We start from the raw sequence: 24,377 nt of genomic DNA, 5'->3' as shown, positions 1-24,377 counted from the left end.
CTACCTGTGGGACGCCTAGCCTGTGAACTGTGTTGCTGTAAGTTAAGGTCCCTTTAAGCCCACACGATTGGAATGTTTATCTCTGGAGCTGGGGACCGACAGTTGGTGACCTGCCTTGCTGTTTGCTGCCTGGGTATATACAGCCCAGCTCTCTCTACAGAAGAGGAACTGGCGGCTCTCAAGACTTAAAGGACTGCTAGTGTCTCACTGCTTTATAATTTATTATTTAACTGTTAATTTCTTGTATTATCTATCTGTATATAATTTAATGGTTCATTTCTTGTGTTATATATCTATCTTTATAAATATATTTATATATAATTACTAGCAATCGAGTTTTGTCTCTCTAGAGAACCCTTTCTAACACAGTGCCTAAATAGAAGAGACAACCCATGGAAATCAGGCCTTCCTTTAGTTTAGGACAAAGGGGCTAGCAATTGGTCCTCTTCCTCTTCAGAGAGGGCTACCTTCAAGAGAAGCTCCATGAGACACGCAGTAGAGAGCAGCAATCCCGGAGGGAGGGGATCCAAATACACGTAGTCTTTTGACAAAGATGGACGGTCGTGAACTTTGGAAGTGAGAACACGGAAAGCAGCCCATCCAATCATACATTAGTCATCTTCACTGCGAGAGTCTTGGTGGCACCATGGTTTAAGCAATGGGCAGTCTGCACCCATAAAGACTTGCAGGCTTGGAACCCTGTGGAGCAGTTCTCTTCTCCTACAGGGCCCCAGGGGTAAACATTGACTTGAAGGCAGTGAGTTGACTGAAGTGCCAAGCAATCTCACTAGGGTGGGCGTAGTATAGATTTCATCCCTTGACATTGTTATTGGGAGTGACACCAACATGACCCACGGGTCTGGTGGCAGTGGTGAGTCGCCTGGTATTTCAGGAGGAAGGACCACCAAGGCAGTAGCACCATTCCCACTACCCCTGCTACCCTTGGTCTTTGAGCCCATCAGTCAGGGTTTGCGCAGGTGTTCTACTGAACTTGCCCTTGAAAAAACTTGCCCTTCAATTTGGCCAGAAGCAGAAAGAGGAGAAGCAGTGGGAAACCATAGAGGGTGAAGTCCGGAGAGATGGGGTCACATGGCAGAGTGCCCAACCCTTCGATGGCATGGGCCTGTGGGCCAGGGTTGAGCTGCTCCACGCACTAAGGGAAGTGTCTTCAGTAAGCTCTGACCCTGGAGGGGGAGGGTGACATCATGAGTCACCACCCTGAGTGACATCAACTCTTGATGACATTGGCTGTGCCTCGGGGTCACCTACTACCTTCAAAAGGTTTGAAGCTGTTCAGATCACAGTTCTTCTGGTAGGTAATTCTTCCTCATCCCTGGCACTTGAGTCTCTTTGAGAATTATACTAAATCCATTTGTAACAAACCTTAAACTCAGCCCATACATATGTCATGATCCTGACATGTAGAACAAAGGCTCCCCCCCCCCATATTCACAGCTGAGCACTCACCAGCCTTCTATACATTGAGTTGTATTAACATGTTCCTGGTAAACAGGCAGAGCTAAATCCATAATCTCCCCCTGAGGCCCATTCTCGACTCTCTAAACACCACCCTGTCGCTGGGCACACAAATGACATCACTTGGCAATGAAAACAAGTGCTCTTTAAGAATAGCAGCGCGTTAGTACCTATGAGTGTTCAGTGTTCCAGGATGTGGGCCCTCAATTCCCCAGGCACAGGTTACGACCACTGGTGCCCAAGAACCTCCCGCCAGTCATCTTCTACTCTGCCTGGGTCTCACTCGGCTCATTCATCAAGTGGAAGTTGGCAGGACCATTTCCAGATTATCCTCCCTTCTCACCTACATGAAGTCTTAATCAGTATAAAAAGCTAGACTCTCTCTGAAAGAGCCTTCTTCATCCTCACCCTGCTGTCCTGGAGTCAGCAGCCAGGAGGGTCCAAGGGGACTTTGAGAAGTCAACACCAAGGAGTCCAGCACCTACTCGCCGGCACAACGTCCAGAGCCAGCCAATCCTCAGCTTTTGGTGTCTGAACGGAAGGCAGGAGCTTCCCCGCCCTGAACTCCTCTGTAGAGATACAGCCAAAGTCACTCACAGTCTTCCATGACCCTCGCCATGCTCATACGTGGACCACCTCTTGTGAGCATGTCCAGGATTATGAACACTTTATCATTCAACTTGCCAATCCTTGCTTCCTTCCCGAAGCAAAGATGAAAATCTGTGAGAGAAGGTCTTGCCGGCACATAAAACTAACAGCAAAACCATTTTTTGTGAGCTGACTCTAATTCGTAGTGACCTTATACAACAAAGTAGAACTGTTCCATATGGCCTCCAGACAGTAATCATTACAGAAGCAGATGGCCATGCTGTCTCTCCAGAGGAGCAGCTGGTAGATTCAAGTCACTAACTTTCTGGTTAGCAGTCCAGTGCTTAACTACAACTGTGCCTCCACTCTTCACTGGTACAGAAAAGGCATTTAATAAATACATGCTGAATGAATGAATGTGGGATGGGTGGATGGTTGGGTGAATAGACAGATGGATGAATGATTAGGTGAGCGGTTGAGAGGATAGATGTGTGAATGGATGGCTTGGTGGGCTCGTTGGAGGGAAGAAAGTTGGATGGATGCTGCATGAGCAGATGGATGGAGAGTTGGGTAGAAGGATGGGTCGGGGAAAGGGTGGATAGGTGGGTGGATGGATTGATGTTGGGTGGGTAGATGGGTGGATGGCTCAGTAAGAAGATATGTGAGTGTAAGGTGGGAAGGTAGATAGATGAATGGATGTTGGATGAGTGGATTTTTTCTTGGGTAGGAAGATGGATGGAAGAATGAATGAGAAGGTGGATGGATGGATGGGTGGATGGGTGAACAGATGGATGGTAACTGTGAGCCAGAACCATGGTATTAAACTAGTTTCGCATCTGAAAATGCTGAGAGCTTGGGAAGCTACTGAAACTTTGTAGGCCGTCTTTCTCTACCTAAAAAATGACAGTCATATAAGCTCCGGGCCCACGAAAGTTTTGTGAGGAGAAAAGGAGGTCATTTGCATAAACTGCTTGGCACTTTCCCCAGAACATTATTAGCTTGATTATTATTTTTTAAATTGGATTGGAAGAGAGAAAATCATCTGTTTGTAAACCAAACTAAACCTTCAATCTCTCTCAAAATCATACAATAAGTAAGACATCTCAATTTCTGGCTCCACCAGTGAGTTAGGAGAAGTTTCAGTAAAGCTTCTGATACCTACTGCTATAAATAGAATTGTGCCACACACACATATGTACACACACACACCACTTGTCTTAAAGCTTCATACCTACACCTATAGAAGGAGGCCTGGTGGTACAGTGATTAAATGCTTGGTTGCTAATTCACCATCTGTTCCATGAGAAAAAGATCTGGTAGTCGGCTTCCATAAAGACTCACAGATGGAGGGACCAGACCCAGTCCCAACAACGTGGACAGCCCCCAATCCCCGTGGAAAAATTCACTTCAGAGGACAGCACTGAAGCTACAGCTCAGTGAGAGGGACATGTCTGATCAAAGCACACAGGAGCAAGTGAAGAGGGAGGAAGAGAGAGTGGAGCACATCCTGGCCCACCAAGTCTGGAGGATGGTATTCCTGCTCAGAGCAGTCAGTGCACAGAGAGGACCATAGGGCCAGTCCCACTACAAGATACAATGTCCCTCACTGATCCATAGTGCTATAAGGACAACACTGGAGACACAATGGGGGAATTGCGCTCCATCTGACCCCACAACACAGAGGCGAAACACTAAGGGGCATGCAACAGAACAGAAAGGGGAACAGAGCAAGGACGTCCCAAGGGAATACCAAGAATAGACTTTGGGCCCAGGGTGTGGCACCCCATCAGATTCAAGCAGAAAACACTCCTAAAGGTCAACAAACTGACCTTGAACTATTTACAGGCTTTTTTTTCTTTCCTTTTTTTTTGTCATTGGTTCCTTGTTATTGTTGTTTTGTTTTCTCTTCTTGCTTTGTTTTTCTCTGTCTTTTTGTGCATATTATTATTTCTACAAGTCTATCTACATAAGGTAGGCTGGAATAAACAATCTGGAGGAGAAAACAATGGGAGTGATGATTTGGGGGATAGGGGACATGGGAAATGGGGAGGCAGGGGAAAGTAAGTGGATATTAACAAACCCAGGGACAAGGAAGCAACAAGTGATCCAAAATCGATGGTGAGGAGGGTGTCTTAGGCCTGGTAGGGCTTGACCAAGGACAATGTAACTGAGAAGAATTACTGAAACCAAAATGAAGGCTGAACATGATAGTGGGACAAAAGGAAAGTAAAAGGAAATAGAGGAAAGAACTAGGAGGCAAAGGGTATTTATAGAGATCTAAATACAGGCATGTACATATGAAATATATTTATAGATGATGATGGGGAAATATATCTATGTGCATATATTTATAGGTTTAGTATTAACATAGCAGATGGACATTGGGCCTCCACTGAAGTGCTCCCTCAATGCAAGAACACTTTGCTCTATTAACTCAGCATTCCATGATGCTCACCTTCCTGACACAATCGCCGAAGACAAAATGGGTGCATAACAAATGTGGTGAAGAAAGCTGATGGTGCCAGACTATCAAAATATATAGCGTCTGGGGTCTTAAAGGCTTGAAGCTAAGCAAGCAGCCATCTAGCTGAGAAGCAACAAAGTCCACCTGGAAGAAGCACATCAGCCTGTGTGAGCATGAGGTGTTGATGGGATCAGGTATCACACATCAAAGACCCAGAACAAAAAAATCATATCATTGTGAATGAGGGGAAGTGCAGTACGGAGACCCAACACCCATTTGTAGACAATTGGACACCCCCTACAGAAGAGTCACAGGACAAGATGAGCCAGTCATGGTGCAGCATAGCACCAATGAAGCATACAACGTTTCCTCTAATTCTTTAATGCTACCTCCCCACCGCACCGGCCCCGATCATGATCCCAATTCTACCTTACAAATCTGACTAGACCAGAAGATGTACACTAGTACAGATAAGAGATAAGAGCTGGAAACACAGGAGATCCAGGACAGATAAACCTCTCAGGACCAATAATGAGAGTAATGATATCAGGAGGGGAAGGGGTAGGTGAGGGAGAAAGGGGGAACTGATCACAATGATCTACATATAACCCCCTCCCAGGGGGATGGACAACAGAAAGTGGGTGAAAAGAGACATCGACAGTGTAAGAAATGACAAAATAATAATTTTTAAATTATCAAGGGTTCATGAGGGGGTGGGGGAAGCAGGAAAATGAGGAGCTGATGCCAGGGGCTTACACGGAAAGTGTTTTGAGAATGATGAGGGTAACGAATGTACAAATGTGCTTTATACAATTCATGTATGTATGGATTGTGATAAGAGTTGTAGGAGCCCCCAATAAACGATAAAAAAGACTTGAAAAAATAATAATAATTTATAAATTATCAAGGGTTTGTGAGGAAGGAAAGAGCATGGGCGAGGAGGGGGAAAATGAGGTGCTGATACCAAGGGCTCAAGAAGAAAGAAAATGTTTTGAGAATGCTGACGACTGTAAATGTACAAATGTGCTTGACACAATGGATTGATGGATGGATGGGCTGTGATAAGAGCTGTACAAGCCCCCAATAAAATGATTTATAAAAAGATTTACAGCCTTGGAAACATAACTGGGCAGTTCTCTGCTCTGTCCCCTCGGGTTGCTATGAGTGAGAACTTGAGTCCCTGGCAATGGGTTTAGACCTGAGCTTCCTCTCTCACGTGAGAATGGGTTTACTTTGCTAACAGGCCAGCTCGGTTCTGGACATATTTGAAGCGTGTGGCCTTTGAAACCTAAAAAGAAGAGATTGGGCCTAGAGAAGCAGAGATGGGGAGGAGGGATGCCACGTCACATGAAGATCGCCCATGAGGAGATGCTCAAGAGAAGCAAGCACTTTCCTCCAGAGGCCACAGATAGAAAGACTTTTGGGCTGGCCCTCCAAAATCAGGCACCTGCTTCCTCACGGTGAGTAAATGCGTTCGTTTGGTGGCACCATCCAGGTGTGGTGTTTCCGGGGTGGCAGCCATGCTGCTCAGAACACGGTGGGCATTCGCAGACGGTCTGTAACATTTTCAGACAGAATGGACTGAGCGAGTGAAGGGAGAGGGGGATGAACAGAAAGAAGAGGAGGGCTTGCGACCTGGTTCTCAGTGGTTCTCAACCAGTGTGATTTTTGTCCCCAAGAAATATTGAGCAAAGGCTGGAGATAATTTGAGGCTACACATTACAACAGACTGCGGCTGCTAACACCTAACGGATGGAGGACTGGGTTACTCTTCCACATCCTGTAAGACAATATGCCAGCCCCCCAACAGAGAAGTCTTGGGTTCAAAATGTTAACGGTGCAGAGGTTGAAAAACACTAGACTCATTCCTTTTGAAACCCTGCTTCTCCACAGTGGGTTGTGCGTCTCTACCATTTTAGGGCTGTCTAAAGTTTAAGGTGGACTGACCCAATGGCTGCACCGATGGGCTCAAACATAGCAATGATTATGAAGTTGGTGCAAGTGTTTCCTTCTGCTGTGCTTCTGCTCTAGCACTAGAAGGCAGAACCAACTCAATGGCGTCTAACAACGGCGTTCAGACTGTGTTAGGTGCCTTTTTGCAAGATTTTCATACCCTTGGCATCCGTAAGGGATTGTAGCCATTGATCCAGCTAGAATGTATTAACTGGGATTTCCCCATGGGAGACATGTGTCTGAACGACTCCAGGACTTGTTTGGCTTGAATCTGAGAGGACCACAGGTCTGCATTTCAAATTGTTGCAGGGCTGTTGGGGATGGGGGAAAAACAGGAAACTGACTGATTAAAAGATCATCTGATTGTGGAGTGTTTACCACCTCTAAATAAAAAGGATTCCAATCGTGTGAGAGTTCTCTCTACACATTTGGAGATTTTCAAAGTAACCAGCAGAAGCAAATGGCCAGAGGTTGTCACTTGGTCTCAACTGCCAGCCAGGAGTCTGGGAATGTGTCTGTCGGCTCAGTTTTCCTCTGTGGATTAGAAACATCCTGAAACCTGCAGAGAACATCAGCTTCATAATATCTAGAAGACAAAAATCACTGAGCGCTGATATAAACCAGTAGGTTCCTAGCACTCTACCTGAACCTCATTTCTGCTCTAAGCACCACAGCGTGATCCCCCCTCGACCTTGCTAACTTCCTGTCCGGTTTGCATTTGACTATGAACCCAAAGGTTGGCACCTAACAACAACAAACTAAAAGGTGTTGCAGGTCCCGCCCCGGGGAAACACCCCTTATGTAGGGTCAGTGCTGGGATAGGATGAAGGGTGTGGCCCACTCTCAGTTCTCTTATTGGTTCAGCACATCAGGTAGACTCATGAGAGGATCAATATGTAACTGCCAAACCAGAGAACTAAGGCTCCATCACATTGAGAACTATTTGGGTGGGGGTGGGGTGGGGACGGCTGGTGGAGGGTGAGGAAGACACAATTCAATCCTCCAACAGGCCCCTTTCCAATCAACCTCCCCCTCCATCCTCCACCCTCAGGCACAACTGCTTGGATTTCTGCCATTCTCCACTGGTTTTCTCCCTTCCTGAACGTCACCTAAGTGGAATTGTGCATTGCATTTTCTGCTGTGTCTGGTGGTTTGGGCTCAACTTTTATGGCTGTAAGATTCAGCTGTATTGCTGCATCTTCCAGTAGTTCCGCATTTATTGTTGAGGAGTATTGTATTGGGAACTATTATGAGTAAACCTGCTATAAATATCCTTGTTCATGTCTTTATCTTTCCTTTGTTTTTCAACACCGTACTCTTGGGCATCTGCCCAGGAATGCAATTGATGGATCCCTGAGAGGTGGAAGCCCATACTAATCTTGGCACATTGATGGCTCAGCCTGACTCCTTTTATTTTACCTCCTGTGATACGCTGAGGCTACACAACTTTCTCCCTTACCTTGGGTAATGCCTACCTAGCCTTCGGGTCTTGATTTACATGTGTCCAGGAAGTTAGCTTCCTTGATTTCCACAGAAGCCCAGCAGGCCCTCCTGCACATAGCTTTCCTTCTATCCTGTGCATCTCCAGACTCTCTTGAATTATGTGACCATGGTGACTCAAGAACTCTCAGGTGATTGTCCATTCTTGCTTATCAGATGTGTTCCCCAGGCCCCCACCAAAGCATTACAAAGTAACAATGTAAGCAAGATGGTGAGCGAGCTGATACCCTTCCAGAAAGTTCTGGGTGCTGTAAGAGGACTATCAACACAGCTTCGGGACACTAACTCCTGGGCATAGTCAGCACTCCCCCAGGCATCATCTTGCCCTACTTTGTCATCTTGTCTGAATCTAGAATAAGAACAATAGTGACAATCATAACAGCTGGTGTGCGTCCCATGTTTAACATGTCCTCGAGGTGTACTGAGTGATTGGCGTGCCCCGTGTCATCTGAGCATCTCCAAGATCCTCCGAGAGACTTGCGACTCTTCTCCCCGTTTTCCAGATTCAGAAGCTCAGACGGAGTTACTAGCCCAAAGTCATTAGCAAGTAAACGGTGGAAGTAAGATTCTAGCCCTTTGGGCTGCGAGCGAAGGGCCACACGTCACTTGATTGTGGACACATCATCAGGAGAAGCCAGCCACAGAACATGGCATGGTGGTGGGAAAAGTAGAAGGTCAATAAAAAGTAGCAAAATGCTCAATGAGATGGATTGACACAGAACCACGGTAAAGTCAAACATACCAATGGACATGAAGACGATGGCCGGAGATTTGTTCTGTTACATACGAAGTGACAAGGAGCAGGAGCTGACCCACAGCTGCTGACAACCACCACCAGCTTTCCTCCGCGGGCCTCTCCAGAGGCCACTCCGTATTGATTCGTGTGCTTCCAGACAAGCTCCCGACTTGGGAGCCAGGATCCTTTGGTGTGGCTGTCCTGACTCACTTCTGTATTTGCAGGACCTGAGCCTCCGCCTGATACAGGACAGATGCTCCACGTGACATCCTGTGGTTGAATGTCCAAGCGAAGGCGTATCTTCGATGTGTTCCATAGGCACACCCAGGCTGGCAGAAGGCTAGCATGTCTGCCCATGAGCGGAATCGTTAAAGTTCCATTACTGCACAAGCTGTCTTGGAAGAAGTACAGGCAGAGTGGTCCTGCAAGGCAAGAATGGCAAGACTTCATTGCATTCGTATATTGGACATGTTCTCAGGGGAGACCTGAAGGACATCATACTTGCTGGAAGTATGCCATTGTCAAGGCCCTCCAGGATTCACACAGTGGCTACAACAGCGAGCTCAAACATAACCCACTGTGAGGACGGTGCAAGAAGGTGCCGGGTTTCCTTCTCTCATGCAGAAGATCGCAATGCGCACTGCAACCGACTCGATGGCGCCTAACAACAATAGCAATGAGTGCACTTTAAAAAGACGCATTATGATTAATCAAAGGCTGTTCAAGTTTACAAACAATGACAACAGATGAGCAGACAAACGCTCTATGGGATACGCATGCCCTGGCAGATGATTCCACCATTGAGAGAAACAGGGGTCTGATGCATGCTGTGTGAACCCACTGACAAACAGTGTGTGTTCCACTTGGTTGAAATGGGTAGACCAGGCAAATGTATAGAGACCAAACCTCATTCATGGCTGGTTGCTAGGAGCTGCCAGGTGCGAGGGGGAAAAGGAAGTCACTACTTAAAAAACAGGACTCAGAGTTTCTGTTATGAGTAATGGAGACGTCTGGAGCTAGATCATGACGATGGCCCAACGTCAGAAACTCCAACCAACCACGCTCATTGGCATCAAGTCGATGCTGACTCATAATGACCCGATAGGACCGGCTAGACCTGGCCCTGCAGGTTACTGAGGCTGTAACTCTTTACAGGAGTAGAAAGACTCGTCATTCTCCCAAGAAGTGGCTGGTGGGTTCAAACTCCTGACCTTGCGGTTAGCAGCCTGGAGTCACCCACTGCACCTGAACGCCACCATGAACATGAAGAATACCACTGACTCACACCTGTGAAGAGTGCAGAAGTGCTCCGTGTTTTGCTATGCATGCACTTAGCACGCTGTGAAGCATTTCTAAAGAAGAACCAGTCTGAAAGAAGAATTTAGAAAATCGAAAGTTATTTGAGAGGGTGTGATAGAGTCTTGTTGGCACAGTGGGGTAAGCCTTGGGCTGTTCACTGAATGGCAGGTGAGCCAGACTCCCCAGCTGCCCCGAGAAATAAAAAGAGGCAGGCAGCCTGTTCCATACACCCCTGAAGGGCAGCTCTACTCTGTCCTGTAGGTCACTATGAGGTGGTGTCAATACAGCCGTGGTGGATTGGGCTTTGCTTTTGTTTCACTGATGGAGGCAGCTTCCAAATAGAGATCAATAAGTGGAGGCGATGTAGAAAGCCCGATAGTGCCCTGGGGCACATGAGGTCCGTGGGAAAGTGCTAATCCACGGGCACCGGCTTTGCCAGGCCATCTCCTTGTCGCCACTAAGGATCTTCACTGCATCAGCTCCAAGCAGAGCCTTTTGCAGACAGACGGAAGTCAATACTGTCTGCACCACAGTCCGGTGGGCGTGTCTCCATGGATGCTCAAGCCGCGTGCAATATTTTGTTCTTATTCCGCTTGCAAACATTTCAGCAAACTGAAACCATTAACATACTGCATAGCATCCTTTCCTCATCGGCGTGTGGGCGCACTGCTGTGTCATTTGCCTGATTGAGGGCAGATGTCTTGAGGGTGGTGGTTGTTTGTTGGGTGCTCCGGAGTCAGTTCCAACCCTCAGCGACCCCACGTACTATGGAAAGACATCCTACTTGCTTCTCAGGCATCCTCACAATCGTTAACTTTGAGCCACAATTGCTCTGCTGCAAACCCTGGGTCCATCCATGTCCTTCAGGTCTTCCTCTATTTTGGGTGACCTTCAACTTGACCAAGTATGATGTCCTTCTCTAGGGATTGATAACATGTTCAAAGAAAGTGCAGTCTCAATGCCCTCCATTCTTGAGAAGAGAAGGGAAACTCTTCTTCAATCGTTCTTTATGCTCAAACCCCTTCTTTGCACCTGGCCTCTGGGCCTCTCTTGGCCTTCTCAAGCATTCCCATGGGAAGGTAAACATTTCTAAAATCAGTCTGGAATTTTCCAGTGTTGGGAGGTCACACAGAATTGAATACAGGGGACTCTGAGCTGCCTTAAAATCTCTGTGACCCAAGCAGTTCTTTCCTGAGGCCTCTTGTTCTCACTGACACACAACTGCCTTTTCTAAGAGGTTTCTTGAAGCCATATCATGCTCACCTGTGACACCACTGGATCTCTAAAGGGCTCAAAATCAGATGCAATTTGTACATAAAGTTAACAGTGAGAACTCTCATGCTATTGTTGTTCCCCCCCCTCCATGTTTACAGCCCCTGCAAACCGTTAACAGCTGACAGGTTGGAGGTTCTGGGACTGGCCCCAAACCCAACTACGTGGACATCCTGCCCCGCATCCCCACACACCCAGAAGAATTCACTTCAGAGGACATCACTGAAGCTACAGCTCAGGGCGAGGGACAAGTCTGATCAGAGCACACAAGAGCAAACGAAGAGGGAGGGAGAGAGTGGAATCCATGCTGACCCACCAAGCCCTGGGATGATATTCCAGCTCAGAGCAGCCAATGTACAGAGAGGACCGTAGGGCCAGCCCCACCACGAGACAAGATGTCCCTCACTGAGTCATATCAATAAGAGGGACAACACTGGCACAGTGCAGGAATTGTGCCCGATCAGACTCCACAACACCAGGACAAAATGCTAAGGGTGTGCAACAGAGCAGCAAGGGGAGCAAAGCAATGAAGTCCCTGGGGAATACCAAAAATAGACTTAGGGACCAGGGCATGGTACCTGATCAGACTCAACCAACTGGAAAACATGACTAAAGATCAACATACAGACCTGGAACTATTTATAGGATTTTCTTTTCCTTGTTGTTGGTTTTTGTTTTGTTTTGTTTTGCTCTGCCTTGTTTTCATGCTTATTATTGTCTCTGCATGTCTACTAGATAAGACAGGTGGGATAAGTAATCAGGAGGAGAAAACAATGGGATTGATGGTTCCGCGGGGACACCAGAGAGAAGGAGGTGGGGAAAAGGAAGATGGTGTTAACAAACCCAGGGACAAGAGAACAGATGATCCAAAATTGATGGCGAGGTGGGCGTAGGATGCCTGGTAGGGTTTGCTCAAGGGCAATGTAACTGAGAGGAATTACTGAAACCCAAATGAAGGCCAAACATGAAAGTGGGACAAAAGGAAAGTAAAAGGAAATAGAGGAAAGAACTAGGAGGCAAATGGCATTTATAGAGGTCTAAATACAGGCATGCACATATGTAAATATATTTTTATATAATGATAGGGAGGTAGCAGATGAATATGAACCTCTATGCAAGTACTCTCTCAACGCAAGAACACTTTACTCTAATAAGCTGGCATTCCATGACGCTCACCATCCCAACTTGATCGCTAAAGACAAAATGGGTGCATAGCAAATGTGGTGAAGAAAGCTGATGGTGCCTGGCTATCAAAAGATATAGCATCTGGGTCTTAAAGGTTTGAAGCTAAACAAGCAGCCATCTAACTGAGAAGCAGCAAAGTCCACATGGAAGAAGCCCACCAGCCAGTGTGATCATGAGGTATCAGTGGGATCAGGTATCACGCATCAGAACAAAAAGTCATGTCGATGTGAATGAGGGGAAGTGCGGAGTGGAGTCTCAACGCCCATCTGTAGACAATTGGATATCCCCCTTACAGAAAGCTCACAAGGAAGAGATGAGCCAATCATAGTGCAGTATATCACCAATGAAACACACAACTTTCCTCTAGTTCTTTAATGCTTCCTCCTCTGCACTATCATGACCCCAATTGTACCTTAAAAATCTGGCTAGATCAGAGGATGCACACTGGTACAGATAAGAGCTAGAAACACAGGGAATTCAGGACAGATAAACCCCTCAGGACTGATATTGAGAGTAGCAATACCAGGAGGGTAAGGGGAATGAGAGGGGAGAAAGGGGGAACCTATCACAATGATCTACATATAACCCCCTCCTAGGGGGACAGACAACAGTAAAGTGGGTGAAGGGAGACATCGGTCAGTGTAAGACATGAAAAAAATAATAATTTACAAATTTTCAAGGGTTCGAGAGGTACGGAAGAGGGAAAATGAGGAGCTGATACCAAGGACTCAAGTAGAAAGAAAATGTTTTGAAAATGATGATGGCAACAAATATACAAATGTGCTTGACACAAAAAATATATGTATGGATTGTGATAAGAGCTGTATGAGCCCCCCAATAAAATGATTTGAAAAATTTTTTAAAAGGTTGGAGGTTCAGGTCCATCCAGAGGCACCTCAGAAAGGCCTGGTGATCTACTCGTCACTAGAAACCCTGTGAACCACTGGTCTGCTCTAACACACATGAAGTCTTCATGAATTGGGGGCATTTGGTTTTCCACACCCACAGGCATTTAGGAATGGTTCTCAGCCTTGCTTCAAGACGACTAGGAGCTCAGGACAGGAGCCCTGGTGGTGAAGTGGTTACACATTGGGCTGTCATCCACATGGTCAGCAGTTCGAAATCACCAGCACCTCTGAGGGAGCAAGACTGGACTTTCTACGCCTGTCAACAGTTACACTCTTGGAAGCCCACAGGGTGTTCCAGTGAGTCAGCACCGACTCGATGGCAGTGAGTGTGGTTTCTGTGCGAGGCGAGCAGGACAGCTCAGAGAAGGGGCAGGGAAAGGGCCCCGCAGCCCCAAGATACGTGCGGTTCCTATTGCTGTGCTAGCTGCAGTTGTGTCGGACCCCTGCCCACAGCAGCCAACGTGTCACAGAGCACAACTGCTCCATAGTGTTGTGGTGGTTCGTTTTGCTTGGACTGTCATCTTTACAGAAACCCACCCGTTCGCCAGAGTCCCTGGGTGGGTTCAACTCTCCACCCTGTTGGCATGGCTACCAGCTTCAAAAGCTGCAGGGAAGTCCATGCAACCTTTTCTGGCTCCCAAGGTCAATGGCCACTAGACGGGGGTGAGACAGTCTGTTCACTTTGACCCTGTTGTGGCAGCCACTCACCCTTTCACAGCACTCTGCTTCTGTGGCTGGGAGCAGTAATTCACGGCACTGGCCGCACCGAACTCACACACGATGCTCACGATTAGAGGTCTGTTAGGGAAGGTAATAGGGTATCATTCAGGTGAGATATGCTCAGGATAGTTTTTGGTCAGCACAGATGCTCTGCCATACACAGACCTCTTTCTAGCTTCAGTCTCTTGACCTGGCCTCTGTCCTGCTCAGGAAATGTGACAAAGCTATTTTGGGTTCCCAATAAATGCCACTGTGCTGTCAGCCTCAACCTAAAGGACACCCAGCCCCAGCTCCGTGGCACAGCCAACCCAGCTCCCGCAGTGAAGTGCCCAGAGGCACCCCACTGCACAAGCCAGCCTCCTGCACCAGGGCACTCAGCTTTACCTGTTCTCTGGGCTGAGCAGCCGCCCCCATCTCTCTGATTCTGTGGCTGCTGCGACTGCCTCGCTTCTCCCACTCCTCTGATATCACAGCTGCTACTGGATGGAGGGGACTCAATGCACAGGGATCTCAGGGTCCAAAGGACTTGCTCCACTCCTGCCTCTTCTCTCTAACTGGTCATGAGATCTCCTCTTCCTGTTTTTGAGAGGGCTCATTGTTTACACCCAACAGGATGGTGAGCACAGTCAACCCTGTGGCCACTCACTCACAGTGGAGTCAGCATCTTCCCCCACCTTCTTATGCAGACTGGTCCATGCAGCTCATTTGGTGGGAGCAAGAAGAATCATATTAAATAATTCACAACATGGCAGCAACCAATTACGAATTGCGTATGCCCCTTGTTCTCACCCCCAACTCCCAGTAAATCAAGAGATGTCCGCCCTGTAATACTGAAAAGGTAAAAGCAGAGGGACTTTTTTTGGTGTGTGTGCTGGGGGGAGGAAAGGGGAGTTGAAGGGCAATCAATACCCAATCCAAAATGTGTTCTACGCTTTGAAAAGAATGAAGGAGACCAGTGCATCCTTGACTTGATAACATTTATTCAGTATTATTTGAAAGTAGCAAGGATTGGATGAAGCACATGTCAATCAAACACAGTCATGGAATCGCCCCGGCTATAAGTAAAGAAGCGACTATGAGCAATACACATTTCTCAGGGGACCAGGGTTCTCTGTACAGCTACTACCTCTTAGCCATGGCCACCTCCAACCTTGATTTCTTCAAGAAAGCCAGAGATCCTGCGCCATCGCAATTCGCCTTGGCGTTGGCCCTTCCACACAGTATCCCCCCACCCCCACCCCGATCCCAAGGCCTAGTTTGATGACTTCTGCAAAATGGCAAGAAAGTAAAAGGAACCCCAACAAATTCAAAAGAATGTTTCCTCAAGGTTCAACCAAACTGGGCAGAAAGAACTTAGTTAAACCATGCATGAAATGAGGCAATGGTTCGTTTCATTCAGGTGAGGAATAATACATTTAACTAGCTTCTTTTAAAATTTTTTTAAATTTTTATTTTTCCACAAAACAAACATTTTCAGACTTCTTTGTAAGTAACAGGTATACTGTATAATGTATCATACTCTACAAGACTTTTTGTTTTTTGTGTTTCCTAACTCTACTCAGAAAGCCCAGCCACTTGTATATCAACTAGGAACTTCTCCTGGATGAGACAAAGTCTGTACCAACCACAGAAAGGGAACTAGGTTTTGTGAATGTACCTACCGGGGGAAGTTAATACACTCTACTAGAAGCATACGGCTTAGAGGGCGGAACGTACATTGAAAACACTGTCTACAGACTCCACAAACCCCTTTTGTGAAACAGGTACCCACCCCGAACGCTACAAGCTGCAGGAAGTGAGTTCTTCCACCATCTACCGGCAACTCCCCAGCAGCTAGGATGAACATTTTCTTTAAGCTTTGTTATTTTTCTGAAAAATATTTAAATGAGTGAAGTAACCCATCTTTTTTGAAAAATAATCCCACCCCCCAAAAAAGATTACAAATCTTTTGTTTTGATCAGTGTGACCAAGGGTTTATCGTCAGGGCTGTAATCTTCGTAGGCGATGGGGGTGATGTCGTACATCGCCGGCCGGGATTTCTTCCCAAACCTGGAAACACAGGGACGGGAGATGCTGGTTAGTGCGATCCCGATCTTGGGCGGTAAAAAGCAACTTACATTCAAGAACCCAGTGGAACTGTCCAAATGTGCAAGACCTGGCTCCCTGGCTAGTGCAGAGATATAAGACACTCCGAACACTTAACATGGAAAGGGGATAAATATTAGCCTTCAGCGCTGGAGGGAATAAACTAAATGGATTTCCCCAAGGCCGTTGCCCAAATGGATGTTGACACTTGTAGAAGAAACCTTGGCCAAGCATTCAGGCATGACCACTCTATACCAGGCTCTGAGAAAGCATGCATTGACTTGGTTTTTACTTACTGAGAACCATTAATATTTGGAGAGGCAGGTTTATTTTACATCCAGGATGACGTTTAGAATACAGACAGGATGGCAGAGCAAGCTTTGTTCTGCTCGGACAACTACTCAGCCATATCGGTCCTCCCAGGGGACAAGGACCGAGGAAAGAAAGGGCTTTGAATAAGGAGCAGATGCTGCCCCAGATGTGCTGGTGCCCACCCTGAATCCCACCGCCCATCACCACACACACACAGCCTTGTTCTCCTCTCAGCACAAAGCCATTGTCCCAACAGATGTGCAGATAGCAAAATCCCCTCGACAGGAACACTGATGGTCAAAAGTCCGGGGAGTGACACTAGCCTCAGCAGTCCTGCCAGCCAGACGATTCAGATGAAGCAGAGCCTCCTTCTGAGAGGCCACTTCAGATCAAGACCCACCTTCTCTGCCCTGAGCATCCTGCGTGCCACAACCTTCCCCACTTGCCCACCCCTCAGCCTCTCCCCACTGCATAAGAGCACTGTTTTGTTGGGTTGTGTTTTGGGTAACTGTTTCCAATGCAAGCGGAGTCATTCCAGGAGGAAACTGAAAAGATGCTTCAATTCCAGTGTGTTTCCTACTGGGGGGGGGGGGCGGGGGGGGGAGGGAAGGGAGTTGAAAAAGGCCTGTTTGCACCAGGGCTGGCCTCCCATCCCATCTCTTTTCTTAGCCCTTCCTTTGGTGGGAGACCTTTGGAAAATACCCATTCGGGAATACAGTTTTCCTTGTTATGTTAAAGAAACCGTCTCAGTGTAGACTGTGTCTTAAATGTATCACGTTTAAGATAAGAAAAAACAATAACATAGAATCCAGCAAGGACAAGCGGAGGCAGAGACAGGCCACACCCCACGATGACAGGAACACAAGCTGCAGAGACCTGGCCCCTGCCCCAGCTTGGACACAGAGAGAAGCTCTTCTCGGAATTCAACTTCTCGCCTCCTAACTGCAAGGATAAGCCACAGCGCGTGGTACTTCCATCGGGAGGTGGCTATTGCTCGACTCCATTTTCGGTGCATAGCGGCCCTGCAGGATGAGGCAGGACTGTCCCATAGGGTTTCTGAGAAAAGCAGGATGCCCTGTCTTTTCCTCTCACAGAGCTCCGCTGTAGGGTTCAAACAATTACGTAACCATTTCTAGCAGACAGCACGAGATGACAAAGACACCCGGGAGGCTCGCTCCCTCTGCCCTGCCAGATTGCGTGCAGAGCAGCTGTGGAGCACATGACCTTGAGGACAAAGGGGGGGGAGTTCTCCCTCCCCACACCAGCGTGAGTTGACGACTGACGTCAGAATTGCCAGACGAGAACATCACCGGTGACTCAAATGGTCACTGGGCTGCGGTCACTGGGAGGCAAGGTTGCCTCCAGGGTGACAGCTGGAAAGAGGTCATGAGCTGGATGTGAGGAGCCGGCCGCTGCTGGAAACAAGGTTGCGGGTGGCATCAAAAGGAGGGCACTTTTGGCAGCATCTTGCCAGAGTTTCCAGAAAAGGGGCATGAAAGGTGCCAACCAAAGACGCAGCCAGAGCCGGTGCAGAGCCCTGCTGGAGCAGCCCCAGTCTGGGTAACAGCTGGGGGTGATGTAGCCCTGAAGTCCAGAGAGGTGGGACAGGAGCATTGAAACATCAATAGTTGCATCTACAGTCCCTGGGGCACACATCTATCTGGCGCTGGCAAGTTAGGAATTCTGTCACCTATATTTTTTTGTCAAATCCGGCACAGAATAAGAACCAGATTTGGAAAGCCTTTCAAGTTTGTTCTTTCCATCCAAGAGAATCTAGCCAATTCTTCTGCCAGTGGGAAATACTGGTAGGATGCTCAGATGAATCGCTCGTCACTTCTTTGGGAGCTGGAGGGAAATACTCTTAGCCCTGAAGGACCCCAGACACAGACGCCTCTGGGGTGGAGGGAAATCCAAGTCCTTGGCTCTAGAAAGGCACACGGTCTGTGTCTTCCTGGTGAGCTGAGCAATTCCAGCAACAAATAGTACTCTCCACCACCGAAAACCCTATGGCATCCAGTCACCATGAGTAGGGAGTCAACGTGATGGAGACTAGTTCAGTGGAGGGAAGGGACCAATCAACAATTAACCTGGGCCTTGCAGGTATTGGCACAAAGGTTTCCTGGAAGCTGAGCTGTCCCGACTTGAACTACCAAAGGAAGCATCTGTTGTACGGAAGGTCTGGGTGGGTGTGGCCCCTCAACAACAAGGTGGTCTCTCCAATCCCTGGAGAAGGACATCATGCTTGTTAAAGTGGAGGGTCAGCCACAAAGAAGAACTTCAACAAGATGGACTGAACCAGCGGCTACAACAATGGGCTCGAACGTAGGAAGGACTGGGAGGGTGGCTCAGAAACGAGTAGTGTCTTATTGTATTGTGCAAAGGATCACTATGAGTCAGAAGCAACTCAACACCACCGCACAACAACAACCACAATGAACAGTGAGCTGACAGATGTTTAGATTCTTCCGGCAAGTCCTTGAACCCACGGGATTCGCAACGAAAGACTTTCCCCAAAGAGATGGGCATACAATGTCTCACGGACAGTAACGAAGAATCAGATCCACACAGACCAAATTAGCAGGAGCCCTGGTGGCACCATGGTGAAGGGCTCAGCTTCAGGAAGAAAAAATGTCTGTATCCAATGCAAACAAGACGCTAGCAGCAAATCAGGTCGCCATATACCATTTTGAAGATTTCGTTCGTTAAAACCCTCCCTGTGTGGGAGTAAAGTCCCGTGGCTAATAGAACCTGGTCCCCAGAATGTCAGCTTGGAAAGCAGCATCTCCCTCCCCCGCGCCCGCCCGCCCGCCCGCCCGCCCACCTGGCATGCCGGATGGAGGCGATGGCGTTGGTGAACTCGCTGTCGATGCTGCGGCAGTTGTAAAACTCCTCGTAGGCCGGCCTGGAGGAGCCCTGGTACTCGATGCGGCTGATGCGGCAAATGCCCACGATCAGGATGATGAGCATCAGGATGAAGGCGACGCAGAGCGCGCCGATGATGATGTAGAGGGAGTGCCGGGGCATGTTGGTGAGGCTCTCCGCCACATGCCCGGACTTCCACTGCAGGTCTGCGGGTCAATGAAATGGCACCATGTGAGTTCTGAGCTCTATCAATTGGGGGCTTTTCCCCCCGAGACACTGGTGACTTAAAATCCAAGAGCCATCCAACTGGGAGGGACTGTTTTCTACGGTGGAACCGCTAAAGCACAAACCAAACTCACTGCCGTCAAGTCCCTGCCAACTCAAAGAGCCTGCATAGACATGACAGAACTGCCCCCATGGGGTTCTGAGATAGGACCTCTTTATGGGCGTAGAAAGCCTCATCTTTCTCCTGTTGGTGGTTTCGAACTGCTGAGTTTGCAGTTAGCACCCCAACGCATGACCACTGTGCCACACCGATGGCTAACGGATCGTAGCTCATAGAGACCCTGGGGGACAGAGGAGCGCCGTGCCTTTTGGGATTCTGAGGCTGTAACGCTTTATGGAGGCTGATAGTCTGATCTTTCTCCCCCTCCATGGAGTGGGCGGTGGGCTCGAACTGCTGGCCCTAGAGTTACAGGCCAATGGGTGGCCCATTATGTCACCAAGGCTCCTTTCCTTCGTTTCAGAGCGCTTCACAAAGTTTGGGGGAAATTCCAAAATGTTTTCATTTCCTTTTTTGAAGCTACCTTGCCTGGGAGGACAGATGCCTGACCATGAATGGAGGAGCCTTAGTTACATAGCGGTTGGGCAATGGACTGCAATCCACAAGGTCAGCAGTTCAAAACTACCAGCCACTCTGTCTGAGAAAGTTGGGACTTTCTACTCCCATAAAGATTTACAGTCTCAGAAACTCACAGGAGCGCCTCTTACCCTTTCCCACGGGGTTGCTTCGGCACAATAGCACCGACTTATCATGAATATAGCAAAGAATACGAAAAGGAATACACCAGGAAAGACAAATAAAAATTACTCAGCATCATAGTTATCAACCCAACATGCAATTTGTCTAGTTTTAAATTATTATTTTAAAAAAAGGGGACTTCCAGCCATTTGTGGAAACAGGGAATTAAAAGGTCAGACTTTTTCCACAAGCGCCTTCATCTGCATTCTTTTTTTCAACCTTGTTTTTATATCGCATTTAGAGCCTTTCGAGTATGTTTTGGCTTTGATAACGACAGGGGACGAAGGTTCGCTGAGCTGGGCATGGTCGGGATGGAAACACAACTGGAGTGAACCGGGAGCTCTAGACATTTCTCAGGCCGTTCTCTTCCCGGGATTTTTTCCCGGGCTGGGAGAGAGATGGAACCTGGGGTATTTGGAGCTCCACGAAGAACCTATGTGCCAAGTGAACGCACATTCGAGTTTCTCTCAAGTTTTCAGCACAAGAGACTCGATTGGGTGATGTGTCTCTAATGCTTCTCCCTGGAGCACGCTTTAGGCCGTCTGAGCGGCAGGGCACTCTGGGGACATCTGCACGCTTCGGCCCCAGTGGGAAGGCTGGAGCATCTGTCCTTCGTGGGGAGGCACAGGTGCCTCCACTGCTCCCCGGGGACCCACTGCCTCATCTGTGACATGAGCCACCAGGGCTGGACATCCAGATGAGAACGTAACATTTAGTAACCACAGGGGAGCTGCAGAAATACTTACGGATTTCACAGTTGGCTCCCACCCAGCCGTGTGGGCAGTGGCAGGTGTAACCATTGGGCTGGTCCAGGCAGGTTCCGGCGTGGTGGCAGGGGCTACTGTCACACTCATTTATGTCAATGTCACACTCTTCACCTGAGGAGATAAGGAAAGTGGCCCTTGATAACACAGCAACGGTGGCTCTGTCGCCCACCATCCCTTCTGGACAAGATGGGAGGCCGTATTAAGCGTAGGAAAGGAGCCCTGTTGGCCCACATAGTGGAGCTGCTAGCTCTGCTAACTGAAAGTGGGCAGTGAGAACTTACCTATCAGTGCCACAGGAGAAAGAGCTGGCGGTCTGCTTCCACAACCAGCATGTTTATATCCAAACAAACGAAAACCAACAAAACTAATGGTCACGACTGGATTCCAACTCGGGTGACCTGGCCCAACCCTCGGGGCTCCGAGGCTGCAGTCTTTACAGAAGCAGGTGGACACGGCTGTTTCCCTTGGAGCAGCCAGTGGGTTCCCCCCAGGGGCCCTTCAGTTAGAAGCCACGTGTTTGGAGGCTGTACCCCGAGTGGAAGCCGTTCCTCTTCGACTCTGCTACCGAAGGTTGCTTTGCCTTGGGAGCCACTCAAAGGAACTGAACTGCACGGAGCGCAGAGCCTTCACAGAGTGTCAACAAGCGATCTTTTATTTAAGAAAACCTTAGAAAGGGGCCGGGAATGATGTTGACAGGGTCTCCTGCTGCCTAGCTAACTGAAGCTGATTTCCTGTCTGGATCAACTTACTGGGGTCATCGGAAAAGTGAACTTGGGTTTTACTGAGGACGTCTATTTCATGGCATGTTTCAGCAATTGACAGTTCTTTCTCGTCTTTCTGAAACCTCATCTAGCTGCAGACCCACAGTCTGGATGTTTGGAGGTTACCTGTACCAGGAGCCCCTGTGATGGATGATTATGCGTTGGACTGCTCGCTGCAAGGTCATTAGTTTGAAACCACCAACCAATCCTCAGAAGAAAGACAAGACTTTCTACTCCTGTAGAGAGCTATGGTCCCGGACACTTAAAGGGGCAGTTCGTTCGGCACTGCCCCCACGGGATCACTGTGTGTCCAAATGGACTCAATGGCAGGAGTTTCATTTGGCTTCTGTGTAAGAGAGGAGCCTTTGCGATGTAGTTGGTCATGACTTGGGTGGCTCACCACAAGGTCAGCAGTTCAAAACCACCAGCCACTCCACGAGAGAAAGATGAGGCTGTCTGCTCCTGTCAAGATGGACAGGAACCTACAAGGGCGCTTCAACGCCATAGGGTCCCTAGGAGTTGGAATTCACTTGACAGCAGTGAGTCTGGTTTGCTTTGGTTTGGTTATGTATGAGAGTGAGTCTGGATGTTTGAAATACTTGGTGTTTTCTGGAATGTTCTATCTAGGGCATAACAGGGTACATTAAAAATAACAGCAACCGTTGTTGCTGAGTTAATCTAACTCACAGTGCCCCCATGTGTCAGAGTAGAACGGCGTACACAGGGTTTGCAATGATTCATCTTGCAGAAAGAGATCCCCAGGTCTTTCCTCCAACTGATTCTGGGTGGCAGCCCAACTGTTAATCATGCATGCACCCCAGGATTCCTAGCTGTGTGCATACACAACAAACAGAACAAAAATCCACTGCCGCCAACTCAGTTCTGACTCACAGCAGCCCTATCGGATTTCTGAGCCTGCCCATGTTGACGGGAACACACAACCTCCTCTTTCTCCCACGAAGTGACTGGTGGACTTGAACAGCTGACCTCGTGGTTTAGCAGCTCCATGCCTCACAGCTGTGCAACAGCCTGCATCGATTATGAAAACTCACTCTTCTGTCCAGATGTCTGCATATTCTTCAAGTGAGGGAACTGAGAGCAACAGGTTCAGCTAAAGGGAGGCTGTCATTAGGCGAGATTTAAATTCCTCTTCCCACGGAAACGGTGGCCAGATGGAAGCTCCCAGCCACCAGAGTGTGTCTTCCCTCAGGGGGGCAGACTATGACCCTATGCTGTGCCATCACCCTTGCGCCTGTGAGACAGAAGCAGAACCCAGGACCGATGCCATCACTGCCACGCGAACATCCACGGGCATGCACAGAAGTTACTGGAGCCAAGAAAGCCATCTTGCTGGGAGCATGTGGCTATCAGTAGGGACCAATATAGGAATGAACATGTTTCTTCACTGGAGAGACCTCCTGGACAAACTGGATGGGAGGGTGTGGTTGCCAGTCTTGGCTCTCTCCCTTAAATGTTTGAAAATGAAAAGAAAAAAAAAATTTACTGTCTTTGTTTGCCTAAACTCTGGACAGAAGGATGAAAATTAGATGCCAAGCACTGTGGTATCATAGGGAGAGGCAAATAAAGAGCATCAAAGGGTCCGTCCATGTTCACAAGGCACTGACTCCATGTCTACTTGGGTCATGACTTCCAGCCTTACAGAATGGGCAGCACATGCTTTTCTCTGGGCGGTGGGTTTGCCTCGCATTTACAAAACCCACCAGATGCTCCACCCAGCCCAGACTACTCTCCTGCTATGAGTTCGCACGGCGCTTCGGTTTCACACTCTCTCCATCCCTGGCATCTGATGACTTTATTTTTAAAGCAAAATCTGACGAGCCTAACATTTACAACGTGGAGCTCCCACCAGCTTGGTAAGGATTCAGGAGTGTCTGAGCGAATGTGTTTTCTGGCCAGCAATACAGTCATCTACGTCAATACAGTCATCTGTGAAATTGATTACCTCCTATGATCCTATTTCAGAGGATGTCTCTATTAATGGGGCAATCACTCTGAGAGGGAGAGGGCACAGAATAACCTATTGGGAATGGCGCTATAAGGTAGACCAGTGGAAGAGTCGCAAACAAGAGCGTGCTGGGAAACGTTGAAGGCGTGAACTCAGGTGTGCCCAGACACACACACACACACACACACACAGCCGTTTAGGAGGGCGAGCTTAATTACGGGATTTCCTAAACAGGGATTGTCTTTAGCACACTACCTGGAGACTATGTTCTGAAGTGAGATGTCCTGCAACCTTCACCATGGGAGCAGGCTGTCTGCCTCTTACTTCTACAGCCTGAGCACCTGCAAAGGCCCATTCTGTCCCATGAAGCCCCATGTCAGTACCAAACCCCTCTGATTTTTAAACCCCGGACAGTCCTTACAGGAGCCCCGGAGGCGTAGTAGTTCTGAGCCCTGGGCTGCTAACCATGAGCTCAGCAGTTTGAAACCCCCAGTCGCTCCTC

The 24,377-nt window shown here is 48.3% G+C and overlaps 1 protein-coding gene across 1 annotated transcript in view; it reads right to left on the bottom strand.

Annotated features, from left to right (window-relative positions):
- Positions 1-15,075: 15,075 nt before the first annotated feature.
- DNER (delta/notch like EGF repeat containing) overlaps positions 15,076-24,377 on the bottom strand; it is a 188,906-nt gene continuing 179,604 nt past the window's right edge. Inside the window, exons 10-12 of the mRNA XM_075530190.1 lie at positions 21,128-21,259; positions 19,320-19,566; positions 15,076-16,150 (exon numbers count right to left, since the gene is read on the bottom strand). Coding sequence (XP_075386305.1) covers positions 16,039-16,150; positions 19,320-19,566; positions 21,128-21,259 — 491 coding nt within the window. The 3' untranslated portion in view covers positions 15,076-16,038. The remainder of the gene's footprint in view (positions 16,151-19,319; positions 19,567-21,127; positions 21,260-24,377) is intronic.

The sequence above is a fragment of the Tenrec ecaudatus genome, chromosome 13 (genome assembly GCF_050624435.1).
Source record: "Tenrec ecaudatus isolate mTenEca1 chromosome 13, mTenEca1.hap1, whole genome shotgun sequence".
Lineage (NCBI taxonomy): Eukaryota > Metazoa > Chordata > Mammalia > Afrosoricida > Tenrecidae > Tenrec > Tenrec ecaudatus.
This window is presented reverse-complemented; position numbering and strand designations above follow the sequence as displayed.